At 47.1% G+C, this 18,472-nt stretch overlaps 1 protein-coding gene across 17 annotated transcripts in view; it reads left to right on the top strand.

The window, feature by feature from the left end:
- The window catches only part of LOC102448489 (plasma membrane calcium-transporting ATPase 2), an 858,088-nt gene that overhangs the window by 736,521 nt on the left and 103,095 nt on the right, over positions 1 to 18,472 (top strand). For all 17 annotated transcript variants that reach the window (XR_012906525.1, XR_012906526.1, XM_075939331.1 and 14 more), the window contains 2 exons: positions 8 to 249; positions 2,860 to 3,094. Coding sequence is in view for 15 of the 17 variants with exons in the window: in XM_075939331.1 (XP_075795446.1) it covers positions 8 to 249; positions 2,860 to 3,094 (477 nt within the window). In the remaining 2 variants the exon portion in view is untranslated. The remainder of the gene's footprint in view (positions 1 to 7; positions 250 to 2,859; positions 3,095 to 18,472) is intronic.

The following is an 18,472-nucleotide window of genomic DNA, read 5'->3' as shown; positions in this document are numbered from 1 at the left end:
CCTTCAGCCACCAGAAAAGGAAGGTGGCCTGCCGCGTCAGGTTGGCAACAAGACAGAATGTGGCCTGCTGGGGTTTGTCCTGGAACTGAAGCAGGATTACCAGCCTGTTCGGAATCTAATCCCTGAGGAGAAACTCTACAAAGTATACACATTTAACTCTGTGAGAAAGTCAATGAGCACTGTGATAAAAATGGCAGACGGGAGTTTCCGAATGTACAGCAAAGGTGCTTCTGAAATTGTTCTGAAAAAGTAAGTGCACTGTGTCTCTTTGCCTTATTTACTGGTACTTGGAATGATCCCACAATATTAAAATATATGGGTTTTTTTTTGCTACTGACTTCAGAAAAAATAGGATTAAGCCCTTAGGGTATGTCTACACTACAAAGTTAATTCGAACTAACAGCGAATTAACTTTAATGGGGCAACACATACAAACCGCTAGTTCGAATTTAAATCGAACTAGTGGAGCGCTTAATTTGAACTAGGTAAACCTCATTCTACGAGGAGTAACGCCTAGTTCTAATTAAGTAGTTCGAATTAAGGGCTGTGTAGCCACTTAATTCAAACTAGTTGGAGGCTAGCCCTTCCCAGGTTGCTCTGGTGGCCAGTCTGGGCCAAACCAGGGAAACTTTTCTGCCCTCCTCCTGGCCCCGGAGCCCTTAAAGGGGCATGGTCTGGCTACAGTGCTTGTGCCAGTTGCAAGCCTGCCAGCACCCAGCCAGCAGACCCTGCACCTGGCACGAGATGAGCCAGCCATCCGCTGCCACCCAGCCCTCCGCCTCTTCCCAGGACCAGGCTGGCGGCTCCCAGGAACCAAGCAAGAGGCGGGTGCCCGCCTGGTCTAGTGCGGAGATCATGGACAGTGGCCAGCACCAGGTACCCTGGAGGGGATGGACCGAAGACAATGACCAAGCCATTTGTCTCGTGCCATCCATCTCCAGCCTTCCAAAACAGAGGCCAGGGACACCATTCCTACCCCCTGGCTAATATCACTCCATGGACCCAACCTCCATGAATTTATCTAACTTCTCTTTAAACTCTGTTATAGTTCTAGCCTTCACAGCCTCCTGCGGAAAGGAGTTCCACAGGTTGACTATGTGCTGTGTGAAGAAGAACTTTATTTTATTAGTTTTAAACCTGCTGTCCATTAATTTCATTTGGTGTCCTCTAGTCCTTATATTATGGGAACTAATGAAGAACTTTTCTTTATTCACCCTCTCCACATCACTCATGATTTTATAGACCTCTATCATATCCCCCCTCAGTCTCCTCTTTTCTAAGCTGAAAAGTCCCAGTTGCTTTAGCCTCTCTTCATATAGGACCTGTTCCAAACCCCTGATCATTTTAGTTGCCCTTTTCTGAACCTTTTCCAAGGCCAAAATATCTTTTTTGAGGTGAGGAGACCACATCTGTACACAGTACTGAAGATATGGTGTACCATAGTTTTATACTTCCCCTCCTCCTTCTTCCCCTGGCTTCCCCCTTCCAGCTCCCTCCTCCCAGGTTTCCCCCTCCCCTCTCCCACCCTCTCTCTTCACCTCTCCCACCTCCTTCTCTCAGTCTCCCCAGAGGATAATCCCCCCCTCCAGTTTTGTTCAATAAAGAGAGTTTCTGTTTTTGAACACATGTCCTTTATTTTTTATATCAGGAAGGGGGGCTAGGGAGGGGTAAGTGGAAGGAGGTGAGGAAGAAATGGGGCACGAGCCCCCGATGGGGAGGACTGGGGTGGCTCTGCAGGCTCCTTGGAGTGGAAGCTCTCCTGCAGGGCCTCCTGGATCCTGACAGCCCACCGATTGACCCCCCCCCCCCCCGGCTGGTAGCCTGCGGCAAGTGCAGCCGGGCTGATGGCCAAGTGCTGTGATGTGCCGAGTGCGGGCACTCAGGGCACTCCAAGACAGGACTGCTTTGCTGTCCCTCATCGAGTTAGACAAGCAAGCGGGGAACCCTGAGAACTGTCTGTCTGGGGTGGGGGTCGGGTTCCTTTAAGCACAGCCCTCATCTAGCCTGAGGCAGCAGCTCCACACTCTAAGTCCTAACCTGATGCTCTGCCAGCACTGGTTCTGGCCAGCCTTAACTTCAGTTCAGGGTCCACTCAATGTGGACATGCTAGTTCAAATTAGCAAAACGCTAATTCGAATTAGTTTTTAGGTCTAGATGCACTAATTCGAATTAGCTTAGTTTGAATTAACTAATTCAAATTAAGTTAGTTTGAATTAGTGCTGTAGTGTAGACATACCCTTATTGTCTTGGTTTGAATCTGGAAACTAAATAATAGTTGCAAGTAATAAGTAATAACATTATTGTAAGACTATAACATAACATTTTTAATGTGATTAACCTTTTTTTTTCCTTTAAAAAAGTAATCTTGCTCAGTCGTCTGGATGGAAAAATGTCACTGGCCATCTTTCCTACCTTCTATTAGTCGCCACAAAATACCTCCATTGGCATTTCTTTGCTCTTGTTTCCTCCCTCCACATTAAACTGTAAACAGATGCACTTTTGAAATGTGCTTTTATCATGAAGGAATATGAATTCCAGTGTCTTCTTGTTAGTTAACAGGAACATAGCATACATTTGGATTCGCAAGATATTTTTTCAGTTCGTTGTAATTTCTTCACTAAACATGTGCCTAATAGAAATTACTTAGCATTTAACTGCAATGTCAGATAAAAGAATCTTAATATCTGCCCAACAGCTGTTGAAATCATAGGTGCATTCTCTTCCCCAGCAGTAGAATAATTAATCTGTGAAGTAGAAATTAAATCTCTTTAAAACAAAGAAGTATGGTATTGGATGAAATAAGTGGATATAATGAAAACCAATAACCAAACAAATGCAATTCATGTCCTTTTCTTCCAGGTGTTCTAGAATCCTAAATGCAGCAGGCGACATTCGTGTTTTCAGACCCCGTGACCGGGATGAGATGGTGAAGAAAGTGATTGAGCCCATGGCCTGTGATGGACTGAGAACTATTTGCGTTGCGTACCGGGACTTCAGCAGTAACCCAGAACCAGACTGGGACAGTGAAAATGACATTTTAACTGACCTGACCTGCATTTGTGTAGTTGGTATTGAAGATCCAGTAAGGCCAGAGGTATGTCAGACTTATACATTACAGTGCCTACTTAAGTCTGAATTCAAATTTCATGAAGTAGTCTATTTTTGTTTAATTTTCTAATTAACATTATCAAATTGGATGCCACAAAAACTTGGATACAGCTCCTATATCTGAGAAAAGTCCTTTATTGTTCAGTTGACCTTACTTAATTATAGCAAAAATAGGCTGATGTAAAGTATTGCAAGAAAAAGGTGATAAGGTTTTAATTTTTGTCTTACTGAGTACTTTATAGGGAGTCATATCAGAAAAGCTTCCTTTTGTGAATGGCCACCTAGACAATGCAGGTGAAACTTTCCATTAAGTAAAATGTGACAGTCCAATATTGAAGTTGTATGAGAAACAGAGATGGGTTCCCTTTGAGAAAATAAGTTTCTGGTACAAGTATGAAATGGTGATTTGTTTTCAACATAAAATAAATCTGCTCTAGAGGAAGTTCTGTTTTCTGTAATAACAACTTAACAGTCCTTTGTTACTTTGACATGTCAATTACTGTACTACAATTAGAGCCCTGCATGGATATAAAATTTGTATCCATAGCTGCATCCATATCCACAAAAAATGAGCCATGAATATCCTGATCCACTTCCACAGATGCGGATACCTGCGGATATTGTTACCTGTCCTTGGACCAGCCAAGGGAAAAAACTTAGGCAAACGGTGAATTTCAGTAACACTGAAGCTAGTTTATTATAACAGATTCTTAATAGTATGGCAGTACTCACACACACACATCACATTCATGCTGGCAGTTTGGAGGCAGGCTGCAGGTGGCAAGAGTTAGTTTTGATTTCACAGGTAGCTGAAACTGGCCAGGCAACAGCCCCCTTGAGATTCAGCCATGAGGCGACAAAGGTCCCCGGAGATCCCTTCAGATCCACGGGAGAGCTCTACTTCTTCTAGTCCATTCCCGGGCTTGGCGTGCTGTTACATTTTTCCAAGGCAAAAGAGACCTTCTGGCCGCCTGTCACACAATTTATGCATTTTCAGGGTCCTTTCTTGCCTTAAAAGGTAACAGGTGCTAGACTGCCTTATGATAGGGTGCTTCCCATTCACACTTACACATTCTGTAGCTTACATACATAAGCATTAATATAATCAATTCTGCTTAAGCAATGTGTTTTCTAAACAAGTGTCTGGCAGGTCATCCCAAACAAATCCCAATAACACCATTATACTTTAGACATGCCATTTGACTGCCATATCAACTTTGATATAACAGGAAGCTACTTAAACCACATTTTCTCAGCTAACAGGAACTGTCTCAACTACATTTGCTTACCAGGAACTAGTCAAGCTGTAGCTGAGAGGTAGAAATGGGGGTGGAGGGAATGTGTCCAGCTATGTTCCAATCAGGGGGTTAGGCGTGTCTGACTGGTCACAGATATAAAGTAGATATCTGCAGATTTTCAGGGTTCAAGATACAAAATTTGTATCCACATCTGTATCTGCAAAAATGAGCTGCAGATATCTGCATCCACATACGCGGATGTGGATACACACAGATATAAAGCAGATAGCCATGGATGTGCATGGCTTTAACCACAGTTGAGTTGACAGTTAACAAATTGTTTTTAATGTTGTGTTTGAATGAAGAAAACATTTGTTAACTGTCTTTGCAAAGGAGAGTTTAGCAATTGAAGGGTAAAAAATCCAAATATAAAATTCACAGATGCCACCATATGTAAAAAGTGAATTGGAATCTTTGATGCTGTGGAACTCACTATTAGAGTTGCATGAGTAAAGAGTCTGCAAATTTATACTCCATCTTTGGCTGATTTAAGCTTCTATCAGAAAGCTTTAAAATAAAACCATTTTTTAAATTTATAAATAAAATAGAACACAGTAAGAAATAGAGGCTCTGATGTCATGGAAATGAGAATAGTGTTCACTCCCTATATAATTACATGATAGAAGATGGTTGATTTGTATCTGATATATTTATATAGTACTTGATTATTAATCATTATAACAAATGGGAAAGAACATTATTCCCATTTTACAGTTGAGGAACCAGTATAACACAGAGGATAAGGCCAAAGTAAATTAAAAGTTCTGGGAATAGAAATAAGAAATTCCTAGTTCCAAGGTAACATGTTCAGTCTATTAAATCACACACTTCTTGTGGTATAGAACTAATATCTATAAGTCACCTGGCCATGCATTGATAACACTATTAACCTTTACAAAGGAAATGGCAGAGGCCATCTGGTGGCAATCTCTCTCCTCCCTGTCCTTACATCCCATTTAATTTGCATGATAGATCTATTTTAGTCAGTTTCTTAATAATTCTGTTTGGATCCTCCTTGCTAGTATATCAGGTTGCTCACAATTTTGTATATGCTAAGAAATACTGTTTATTTTTTCACTAAAATATCAAAAGTACACATTAAACTACTTTGAAGGACTATGAAATAGTCTTCTGTTTCCCTGAATGCTATACAAACCCAATATATTATATTTCTGACTATGATAATGCCATACCATAGAAAAAGCCACCTGTGTGATAATTGCCCTATTTCTGCACCCACGTGGTAAGATACTCATTCATGTGATAAAAAGTATTGTTCTTCTTCGAGTGCTTGCTCATGTCCATTCTGATTAGGTGTACGCGCGCCGCGTGCACGGATTCCGGAGCTTTTTTCCCTTAGCAGTACCCATAGGGCCAGCAGGGAGCCCCCTGGAGTGGCGCCGGTATATCGGTGCATATATACCCCTGCTGGCCCTCCCACCCCTCAGTTCCTTCTTACCGCCTGTGTCGGTAGCTGGAGCATGCTTCAGGCTATTGCCTATCTCTTAGCAGCTTATCTCTTATCCGTTGTATTATAGTTCGCAGTTGAAGTTTCTTTTCTAGTTAAGTAGTTGTTAAGTACTGTAAATAGTTATTTAGATAAGGGAGCAGTGGAACCCTCCCGCGAGGGGAGGGCATGCCAGGGCCCCAGGGCTTCAAACCCTGTGCCTCCTGCTCCAACCCTAAGCCCTCCGGAGACCCTCATTCTGACTGCCTTAAGTGTCTGGGTGAGGCTCATCGAGCTGAAAGCTGCTCTATTTGCAAGAGCTTTAAACCCAGGACTAAGAAGGAGAGCGACTTCCGACTGAAACTCCTGCTAATGGAGTCGGCACTGCAGCCTCAGGGCGAGGAGCGGCCTCACTCCGCCCGCAGCGCACCGACGGCGGCACCGTAGGACAGCAGGGCACTGAGACGCAGATCGCCGTCACCGGTGCCGAGGCCTCCAAGAGCTCGAGGGGTCGCTCGGCAGAGAGGAGTGCCCAGAAGGTGCGCCCTAAGGAGGGGCACCTTTCTTCTAAGTCCTCTAGGAAGAGGCACAGCCCGGACAAGGGCAAGAGCCCTGGGCAGACAGTGGGGCTAGGAGAGGTCCGCCAGCCCTCCACCCCAGAGACTTTTGAGGCAGCCCGGGACCTCATCCACATGGCGGTGGATGAAGGGGAGGGCCCGGTACCGCAGGAGCGGACCGCTCCGGCACAGGCCTCTAGTGCCCCCCAGCAGGACAGGGCTGGGCCGTGGGACCCTCTGGGCAACGGGCAGGCCTCGGCCCAGCAGCAGCAGTTTCCCCCGGTGCCGGGGAGAACACTGGCACCGGAGCCGGGACGAACACCGGCACCAACCCCGGGCCCGCTCCCCACGGCACCGGCAGCGACTCCGGGAGCGTGTGGGCTCGCTACGCCGACGGCACCGGCACCGGTGCAGGGTCCGGTGCCGCAGATGGCTCCCTGGGCGGTGCAGGGCCCTGCACCGTATTACGCGCCCCGCACGGCACCCACGCTGTTGCCGCTCCCGGCACCGATCCCTGCTTACTCCTTGGGGGCACAGCAGCAGAGCGCGGCACCGATGCACGTGACGGCACCAGAGGGGTACGCACCGGTCTATCAGATGCACCTGGGCGCGGTACAGCCGCAGCAAAGGCCTCCACTTATGCCACCACCGGCACCGCGTGTGGTGCACAGGGGCAAGCCATCGGCCATGGCAGACCAACGTAGGGTGCAGGCTTCATCGGCCTCTCCCTGGTCAGCATCAGAGTACTCTTCGGAGTCGGAGGCTGAGTCAGGGGTTTCGACTGGTCCCTCATATAGGTCGCGGCCTCGCCATAGGTCCCGCTCGTCGGTCAGATCATCTCACCGGGATCCGATGGTCCAGCAGCAGTCGCAGGGGCAACCCCAGTGGGCTTTCTGGACGCCCTGGGCATACCATCAGGCCCAGGGGCCTCCCCCTTCGGGGCCGGCAGCGGGGTCATCTCGAAGAAGTAGCACCCCATCTGCAACCCCCTTGACAGCCCCCCTGCCTGGAAGTGGCTCGCCCATGGCTTCGGGGCCAAGACCCCCGGTTATTGGTCAGGGGGAACCGGGGGCGCAGTTGACCGAGGAGGCAGTCCCCTCAAGGGACTTCTCGTCGTCCTCGCCAGACGAGGCCCTGGCCGACCCCGCACCTCAGCCCCCGTCCATGGACTCCAGGGCGCACCAGGAGCTGCTCCGGAGGCTGGCGGTCAACCTTGCGGTCCAGCACGAGGAGGTTCACGAGGACTTAGATCCGATGGTGGACATCATAGCGGCAGCGGGCCCTGGTCGGGTGGCACTCCCACTGAATAAAACGGTGGACAAGCTGTCTAAAACCCTGTGGCAGACGCCGGCCTCTATTGCACCAACCCAGAAGGGGGTCGAGAGACGATACTATGTACCCCAGGAGGGGCATCTGTTTACCCACCCGGCTCCGGGATCCATAGTGGTTCAGGCCGCTGGGCAGAAGGAGCGCCAAGGGCCTCCAGGCCCCACTTCGAAGGCAAAGGAGCCTAGGAGATTGGACCTGCTTGGCCGGAAGGCCTATGCCACAGGTGGCCTCCAGCTACGTATAGCTAACCAGCAACTGATGCTGGGGCATTATGCTTTTAATATGTGGGCGTCCACGCAAAAATTTGCCAGCCAGCTTCCTCCCGAATCCCGTCAGGAATTCGGGGCCTTGACGGAAGAGGGACAGGCAGTGGCACGTACCTCTCTCCAGGCGGCCTTGGACGCAGCCGATTTGGCAGCCCGCACCATGGCCACGGGGGTGGTGATGAGGCGTAGTGCCTGGCTGCAGGTGTCTGGCATCCCACCCGAGGTGCAGACCACTATCCAAGACCTGCCCTTTGAGGGGCCGGCCTTATTTTCAGAGCAGACTGATTCCAAGCTGCATAGCCTGAAAGACTCAAGGGCAACCCTGAAGTCGCTAGGGATACATACCCCGGCGCCTCAGAGGCGCTCTTTCCAGGCTAGGCCCTACCCTAGAAGGGGGCAGAACAACGAAAGGGGTCGCAGGAGAGGCCGCAACAATGGCCGCCCTGACCTTTTCAGGGGCAGGCGTAGGGGGCCTCGGTCAGACTCCGAGAGAAGCTCAGGGCCGTCTCCCGGTCCCCAAGCTAAGCCCTCATTTTGAAGGTACGCCAGAGAGCAGAGTACCAGTAGCGCCTATCTGTCCGCCCTTTGGGGACCGTCTTTCCCTATTTTTCCAGGGATGGTTAAAGATCACGTCGGACCGTTGGGTCCTAGACCTGGTGAAGCAGGGATATACTATCCCCTTCCTTTCTTACCCTACCTTCCATCCCCCAGCCTCGTCCCTTTTCAGGGACCCCTCTCACGAGATGCTCCTTTGGCAGGAGGTGTCCAACCTGTTGATGCTAGGGGCCATAGAAAGGGTACCTCCAAACGTAAGGGGAAAGGGTTTCTACTCCCGCTACTTCCTGGTACCCAACGCGAAAGGAGGTATGCGTCCCATACTAGACCTCCGAAACCTGAACACCTTTATAAGGAAGACGAAGTTCAGGATGGTGACGCTAGCCCGCATCATCCCATCGCTCAGAAAGGGGGACTGGTATGCTGCTCTCGATTTAAAAGATGCATACTTCCACATTTCAATTTTTCCAAGTCACAGAAAATTCCTCCGGTTCACGGTGGGGCAGGATCACTTTCAGTTTACGGTCCTCCCCTTTGGACTGTGTACGGCCCTGAGAGTCTTTACCAAATGTATGACCGTGGTAGCCGCGTTCCTGAGACGACTGGCTCATAAAGGGCAAGTCTCGAGAACAGGTACTGGACCATGTCTCGAGGGCCAGAGCTCTGTTCAAGGGCCTCGGCCTCCTCATAAACGAGGCCAAATCACTGCTGGAGCCCACGCAAGTCATAGACTTTGTGGGGGCCCATCTGGACTCGCCTATGGGCAAGGCGTCCCTACCGAGAGACAGATTTTCGGCCATTCAATCGCTGGTAGTGGGGCTGCAGGAGTTCCCGACTACGACGGCGAGGACCTGCATGAGGCTGCTAGGCCACATGGCGGCGGGCACTTACGTGGTCCAACATGCCAGGCTACGCATGCGCCCATTGCAGGGGTGGCTCAAGGTAGTGCACAACCCCTTGAGGTCGCTGCTGGATGCGGTGGTAACTATCCCCCAGGACGTCCTGCGCTCGCTGGACTGGTGGAAGGACGAGAGCACGATGTGTGCGGGGGTCCAGTTCACCAAGCCGTCCCCGTCTGTGCAGCTGGTCACGGATGCCTCGGACGTGGGATGGGGCGCTCACCTGGGCAACCTCAGGACACAAGGTATGTGGTCGGCAGAGGAGGCTCGCCTCCATATAAATATCAAGGAGCTGCGGGCGGTCAGGTTGGCCTGCAGGGCGTTCCTTCCCCACTTACAGAACAGAGTGGTGGCGGTGCTGACAGACAACACTACGGCCATGTTCTATATCAACAAACAGGGTGGGGCGCGTTCCTCTCCCCTGTGCCGGGAAGCCCTAGAGCTATGGGAACTGTGTATAGCCCACAGCATTTCTCTGGAGGCGTCTCACCTCCCAGGAACCAGGAACGGGCTGGCAGACAGGCTCAGCCATTCAATCCAGGCGCACGAGTGGGTGCTAAGGGGGGATGTACTCCACGAGGTCTTCCAGAGGTGGGGATTTCCCCGGCTGGACCTGTTCGCAACTCCGAGCAACGCCAAGTGCGGGCAGTTCTTTTCGTACATGGGGCACGGGCAGGGCTCTCGGGGAGATGCGCTGCAGGTCAGCTGGCCCAGGGGCCTACTCTATGCCTTCCCCCCGTTCCCTCTGATCCACGACACACTCCTCAGAGTGCAGAGGTTCAGGGCTCGAGCCATCCTGATAGCGCCAGTATGGCCTCGACAGTACTGGTTCACCACCTTGCTGGATCTGACTGTGGAGGGCCCGCTCAGGCTACCCCTGGTGCCAGATCTAATCACTCAGAGCTGCGAGGCCGGGGTGGCACTCCACCCGAGCCTTCCATCTCTCCACCTAGCAGCGTGGCTCCTCAGTGGCTCTCATTGACGGAGCAAGCCTGCTCTAGAGATGTCCAGGAGGTCCTCTTGGAAAGTAGGAAGCTGTCCACTAGAGCTCTCTACGAGGCTAAGTGGAGGAGGTTTACTTCCTGGCTGGGGGGCAGGACGCTCGCTCCAGGTGAAGGGGCTGTTCCGACTGTCCTGGAATTCCTTCTCCACCTGCGGAAAAAGGGTCTGGCCACAGCCTCCCTAAGGGTGTACCTGGCGGCCATTGCGGCCTTCCACACCGGTGGGGGCCAAAGGTCTATCTTTGCCAACCCCTTGGTTAAAAGGTTTCTAAAGGGAGTCGACAGGTTGATGCCATATGAGAGGCCTCCGGTACCGGCGTGGGACCTTAACCTGGTCCTGACTGCCCTTATGAAGCCCCCGTTCGAGCCCCTAGCTTCATGCTCCCTGACACATCTATCTTATAAGGTAGCTTTCCTTGTGGCCATTACCTCGGCCAGGCGGGTGTCTGAGCTTAAGGCCCTCACATCAGAACCACCTTACACGGTGTTTTTTAAAGACAAAGTGGGAGGGCCAGCAGGGGTATACCGGTGCCACTCCAGGGGGCTCCCTGCTGGCCCTATGGGTACTGCTAAGGGAAAAAAGCTCTGGAATCTGTGCACGCGGCGCGCGTACACCTAATCAGAATGGACATGAGCAACACATCTCGAAGAACTACAGTTACGAGGTAAGTAACCTTTTCATTTTATCCATCATCACCAGTACTAATCAATCTGTCTCCAAACCACATCTGAGATTCCTAAGCCTAAAAACAAATTTGATTTAAAAAAAAACAAAACAGTCTTCCTGTTGGGTCTCAAAATGTGGCTTAAGTAAAACCAACCTGTCAAAATAGCATGTCTGAAAGTATAATGGTTTTATTGAGATTTGTTTGGGATGAACTGCATGACTCATTAATGACTCACAAATGCAGAAATCCTGAAGGCATATCATAGAACCATAGAACACTAGAACTAGAAGGGACCTCGAGAGGTCATCGAGTCCAGTCCCCTGCCCTCATGGCAGGGCCCAGTACCATCTAGACTAGGGGTGGGCAAAAGGGCTTTTACGGGCCAGATCCAGCCCACCAAGTGGGTGGATCCGGCCTTCAGAGGCTCTGCTGTTCCCCCGTCACGAGGCCAATTAAGGCCTGGGGGCAGGGGAGTTCCCAAATCATTCCCTGCTCTGCCACCACCCTGCAAGCAGCGCGTGGCACTTCAAAGGCCTTAATTGGACTGGGGACAGGAGAGCACGCAAAGCCTCTTCCCGGCCTGCCAGGAGCATGTGGCGCTTTGAAGCACCATGCGCTGCTCGCATAGCGGGGGTAAGAGCGGAGGAGTCTTTCATCATTCCCCCACTCCCGGGCCCTGATTGCCCTGGGGGTGGAGGATCATGCCTAGCCTCTTCCAGTGCATGAGTGGCTAGTGAGAAGGGGGGCAAAGCGGCTCCCCCACGCCCAGACCAATCATGGTCTGGGGGTGGAGTAGCCCCACCCCTTCCTGTTTAGACCCTGCCTATTCCTGTTTAAGCCCCACCCCTTCCAGAATGACCTGGGGCTACTTCAAAAATTTTTGAAGCGGCCCCCAAGCAAAAATAATTGCTCACCCCGATCTAGACCATCTCTGATAGATGTCAAGTATCAGAAGGGTAGCCGTGTTAGTCTGAATCTGCAAAAGCGGCGAGGAGTCCTGTGGCACCTTATAGACTAACTGAAGTGTAGGAGCATAAGCTTTCGTGGGCAAAGACCCACTTCATCAGATGCATGTAGTGGAAATTTCCAGAGGCAGGTATAAATATGCAGGCCAGGATCAGGCTGGAGATGACGAGGTGGATCCAATCAAGGAGGATGAGGCCCACTTCTAGCAGCTGATCTGGAGGTGTGAATTCCAAGAGAGCAGAAGCTGCTTTTGTAATTAGCAAGCCATTCACAGTCTTTGTTTAATCCAGAGTTGATTGTGTCAAACTTGAAGATGAACTGTAGCTCAGCAGTTTCTCTTTGAAGTCTGGTCCTGAAGTTTTTTTGCTGCAGGATGGCTACCTTTAGATCTGCAATTGTGTGTCCAGGGAGATTGAAGTGTTCCCCTACAGGTTTTTGTATGTTGCCATTCCTAATATCAGATTTGTGTCCATTGATTCTTTTATGTAGGGACTGTCCAGTTTGGCCGATGTATACAGCAGAGGGGCATTGTTGGCACATGATGGCATATATTACGTTGGTAGATGTGCAGGAGAACGTACCAGTGATAGTATGGCTGATCTGGTTAGGTCCTGTGATGGTGTTGCTAGTGTATATATGTGGGCAGAGTTGGCACCGAGGTTTGTTGCAAGGATTGGTTCCTGAGTTCGAGTTATTATGGTGTGGTGTGTAGTTGCTGGTGAGAATATGCTTCAGGTTGGCGGGTTGTCTGTGGGCAAGGACCGGCCTACCTCCCAAGGCCTGTGAGAGTGAGGGATCATTGTCCAGGATGGGTTGTAGATCACTAATGATGCGTTGGAGAGGTTTTAGCTGGGGACTGTAGGTGATGGCCAGTGGTGTTCTGTTGGTTTCTTTCTTGGGCTTGTCCCGTAGCAGGAGGCTTCTGGGTACACGTCTGGCTCTGTCGATCGGTGTACCGACCGCTACACTTACCTGCATGCCTCCAGCTTCCATCCTGGACACACCACACGATCCATTGTTTACAGCCAAGCACTGAGGTACAACCGCATATGCTCCAAACCCTCAGACAGAGACCTACACCTACAAGATCTTCAACAAGCATTCTGTAAACTGCGATACCCACACGAGGAAGTGAGGAGACAGATTGACAGAGCCAGACGTGTACCCAGAAGTCTCCTGCTACGGGATCCACCTCGTCATCTCCAGCCTGATCCTGGCCTGCATATTTATACCTGCCTCTGGAAATTTCCACTACATGCATCTGACGAAGTGGGTCTTTGCCCACGAAAGCTTATGCTCCTACACTTCAGTTAGTCTATAAGGTGCCACAGGACTCCTCGCCGCTTTTTCTGTTAGATGTCTATCTAACTTAAATATCCCCATAGAGTATTAAAACTTTCACACCATGACATTAACATGCTTTTGTGCAAAAACTTGCCAGCTGTCTACACTGGCTGCTTGAATTTGTGCAAGAGCACTGACTTTGTAATGTACAAAATCAGTACTTCTTGTGCAAATACTTTCACGCTCCTGCTCAGGAAAAAGCTCTCTTGTGCAAGAATACTTGCGCAAGTGGGTCAGTGTAGACAGGGAAGAACTGTTTTGTGCAAAAAAGCCCCGATGGCTAAAATGGCGATCGGGGCTTTCTTGCGCAAAATTGCGTCTAGACTGGCCACAGATGCTTTTGCGTAAAAGCACTTTTTGCGCAAAAGCATCCGTGCCAATCTAGACGCTCTTTTGCAGAAATTCTTTTAACGGAAAAACTTTTCCGTTAAAAGTATTTCCGCAAAATCATGCCAGTCTAGACGTAGCCATGCATTCTATATATAAACTTGGGTTCTAATCACTTTAAAAGCTTTATGAATCCCTGAGGGGGAAAAAAACCAAAAAACCCACTTTATGTATGGAGTGCAAATAATGAAAATTATTCATATGCCCTACTTCTGATAATGAGATTGTGTGGGCTGGAAGATCAGCTTCTGCTTAGCTGACATATTAAGTCCTGGTATAGTTGGCCACATAGAATTTTCGTATGTAAGTGCACTGATTCACCATGCTGCTTGCATATGCAGTATCATCTGTGCTTCAATTCAACTAAAAAGTTTGGGTTTAAAGTACACAGATATTTCTTAGTGGCTTTAAACACACGTTTTATTTCCTTGAAGAATATGCACAAATTCCCTTCTTTCATTTATAATTCTGTTGTTTTTACAATTGTACTAATTCAGACGATAAGACTAGGAAGATTTCAGAACAGATGTGTACATAGGCCACATCCTGTGAGTATTCAGGGACATAGGCTGAATCCTGTATGAATTCATGGGGACTAGTGGCAGCGGAATCAGTTTCATGGCCCCTATTTCACATTTGGGAACGAAGTCAGTAGTTAGGAGGTTCTGCAGGTCATTGTTCTTGATTTCAAGTGTGCTATCAGAACAAGATGCGGGACTTCTCTAGTTGTCTGAAAGTACCACAGACTTCATTTTCTTATCATGTTTCAAATGTGATGGCAGTAAGTAAACTCTACGGCTGTGTCTAGACTGGCCAGTTTTTCTGGAAAATCAGCCACTTTTCCGGAAAAACTTGCCAGCTGTCTACACGGGCCACTTGAATTTCCGCAAAAGCACTGACGATCTCATGTAAGATTGTCAGTGTTCTTGCGGAAATACTATGCTGCTTCCATTCGGGCAAAAGTCCTTTTGCGCAAAAATTTTGCGCAAAAGGGCCAGTGTAGACAGCTCAGCTTTGTTTTCCACAAAAAAGCCCCGATCGCGAAAATGGCAATTGGGACTTTTTTGGGGAAAAGCGCGTCTAGATTGGCATGGATGCTTTTCGGCAAAAAGTGCTTTTGCGGAAAAGTGTCCGTGCCAATCTAGACGTTCTTTTCCGAAAATGCTTTTAACAGAAAACTTTTCCATTAAAAGCATTTCTGGAAAATCATGCCAGTCTAAACATAGCCCAGATTGTATTTGAGTGACCACCTGCGAATTGCTTTTGATTAAATCTCTCAATAGGGCCCCAGTTTTTCCCTAACTGGTCTATTTCAATGTGTCTGCAATTAGATCTGTTCATAAACTCCTAATTTACATTGAGTCCATCCGCCCTTAAAACTTAGGGCTTGAGATCTCCTTTTGTCTCCTTGTTTTTCAGAGGCAGCCTGACATGGGTCTCTTGTCCTGCAATCCCAGGCCTTTCTGCCTCCTCATTCCTTTCTTGTCTCCCTCCTTTATGGCTGGGTTTGTTTTAATTGGTAACAGCTATGTTTGTCTCCAAGCCTGGCAGTCCTGGCAGCTGTTCAGAGGTGTGATCTTCTGCTTATGCTCAGCCTGGGGTTTGTAAATCCCATTTCCACACCCAAAAAAGATTCTGACAGTATATCTTCCTGCAGGTGTGTAGTGCTCATCTTCCTTAGTGGTCCTGACAGAATGGAATCCAAAATTACTAAATATCTTAAATGGAATCTTTGTTACATTGAAACACAGATCTTCTAAAAATAACTTTGGCAAAATAAGCTGCCTCCTTTAGAATTAATAACCATAAATTCTGTCAGATACCATCCCATAGTTGTTCCTTCTTAATCCTAATCATTTTAAATCAAAATATATAGGCTGGCTCTTCAGTTGGCATGAATTGGCACAATTCTATTTACATCATTGGAGCTATTCCAATTTTCACCTGCTAACCATCTGGCACTATTGACTAATGACTCACTGAAAAATGTCCAATGTAAATAAATAAGGAGCTTTGCCAGTCCTCATATTAATTTGTCCCATTCCTTCTTCCACATAGCTTAAATATTTTCCATTTTATTTAAATATTTTCTCAAGATGCTTTTAGTGTGCCTAGAAAAGAGGGACATCTTCATAGTAATGCCATCAGACTCTTTTATGCCAGAAGTAATAAAATTGGTTTCTTTTTAATACTTTGAAACCAACCTGGAACTCATATCTGTCCATTGTTTTCTGTGCCCACTCATAATACGGGGTTTGGATGTTGCAAAGAAAGTGCAGTCTACCTATGCCTACCCAATACTTTGTTAGCTTATCTTTCTTGCTCAGAGCCTAACAAAAGCAAAGGCAATTCCCTGGTACGACTGTGTGGATTAACTGTGAATTTGATGTTTTTGTGTTGCTTTCTTTTAGTATTTCTGCAAGCACTAAAATAGTGTCAAGCAGCTCTGGCTTTGATACTTTGCTTATTGATGTTCCCTTGGGGTACTTGTTTATTATTAGTGACGAAAGTATACACTTGTTATAATGATGATGCAGGACCTCATTACTGGAAATAACCTATAAAGAAACAGTAGGTAATTATCAAAGGGATATATTACATATTTATTTGCATTCCATTATATTTTGGCAGCTTTTAGATGAAATACAATACAGTCAGCATTAGACTTATAGGCTGCGTCTACACTGGCAAGTTTTTCCGCAAAAGCAATTGCTTTTGCGGAAAAACTTGCCAGCTGTCTACACTGGCTGCTTGAATTTGCACAAGAACACTGACGATCTGTTGTAAGACTGTCAGTGTTCTTCCGCAAATACTATGATGCTCCCATTCGGGAAAAAGCCCTCTTGCGCAAATATATTTGCGCAAGAGGGCCAGTATAGACAGCTCAGGACTGTTTTGCGCAAAAAAGCCCCGATGGCGAAAATGGCAATCGGGGCTTTCTTGTGCAAAACTGCGTCTAGATAGGCACGGACGCTTTTCTGCAAAAAGTGCTTTGGCGCAAAAGCATCCGTGCCAATCTAGACCCTCTTTTCCGCAAATGCTTTTAACGGAAAAACTTTTCCATTAAAAGCATTTACGGAAAATCATGCCAGTCTAGATGTAGCCATAGTGCTTATTCATTGTATAATGAATTGGTGTTGAGTTTCTGATTTTCATTACTGTGGCTAAGCATCTATAAAAAGCTAACATTACTTTTAAAAAAGTATTGTGCATTATTCTTATTACGAAACCATAGTTTCATTCTTAAAGTGGTATATTTAGTTGACATTTGAGTGTAGACTCATTTAATCAACTTAAAAATAATGTATGTTTCCTAAAAATATTTCCCATGCACAGATGTATTAAGAGAATTGACCTCCCCCCAGGTGGTGGTTGTTGCAAATATTTCTGTGCCTATTTAGGGATAATGGTAGTATAAAGTAGCCGATGTACTGTTTGATCTTGAGTCCACTGACTAAACAGATTTTCTTTAATATTAATTACACTTGTAATTAAGATATTTTTCCCCAAAGACTGTACTGAGCTTTTGGACTATGATTCTACACTGGCCAGCAAAATTTCACAAGATTTTGATTCTTTAAAGGATTGGTTTTGGCCCATTTCTGGACCTCTAATAAAATAATATAGTCTTTGTGGTAGGCTCTGGGGTTATTACACTTACATAGAAGGCAACAATATTTTTATAAAAGGACTTTTAAATATGACGGTGGTTCTGTGCATGAGTGTTACTCATTGCCAAAGTGCCCTTAATGTGGGTATTGCAAATTAATTTTAATTAGTTTCTTCCTTTATGTAAATTTTGGGCAATTCTGTTTACAGTTGAACTGCAAACAAAATGGCTACTTTGCAGTATGGGTGACTCCTCAAGTTGTTCTGTCCAGGTGGATTCCACTCTTACTGCACATGTACAGAAGGTTGGAATCTTTTAATCGGTAGTGTCCATTGGAGCATATGCCCTGCAGATCTCCAAAGGCATAAAAGACCAGATGGTCCCAGCTACCCCTCAGAATATTGAATAAACAGACGTTGTTGCAGTAGAGAAAGAGGGCAGATTATGACTAAGGCTAGCTTGGGATTTTTTTTATTATATTTTTTTGTCAGAAATTTCCAGTTATCAAAGGCAGGAATTTTACGAGAAAGGTTCTGTTTCAATGAATAATTTCTGAAAAACTACCAGAAGTGCACTACTGATTGTAAAACAAAAATTGCCAAAATGTCTGGGAACAGATAATATTTTAGGAAAACGAAACTAAAAAACCCAAACATATTCTTCTGAGATTGGTGCTTAGGAAGAAAATAGTTGACTTTTAGTGACAGAATTTGCGAATTGCCATAATTGCTGTTTTGAGCAGAACAAAACTGACATGCAGAAATGTCATTGCACTTCAGGAAGAACTCTGCGTAAGCTTGAAAGCTTGTCTGTCTCACTATCAGAAGTTGGTGCAATAAAAGATATTGCCTCACCTACCTTGTCACTGCACTTGAAGGGACTGTGCTATGTGAGAAAAAGACAGAAGAGCAAAGAATATTGCTATAATTGTGCCTTTTAAATTAGCTTAATATTGATGGATTTATCCTGCAAAAAATGGCAGGTCATGGAACTGTGATAAAAATAATGAAAAGTCATAACTTTGAGAACTTGTTCAG

This window comes from Pelodiscus sinensis, chromosome 11, assembly GCF_049634645.1.
Source record: "Pelodiscus sinensis isolate JC-2024 chromosome 11, ASM4963464v1, whole genome shotgun sequence".
NCBI lineage: Eukaryota > Metazoa > Chordata > Testudines > Trionychidae > Pelodiscus > Pelodiscus sinensis.
Note: the sequence above shows the minus strand (reverse complement) of the source record. Positions and strands in the feature narration are given on the sequence as shown.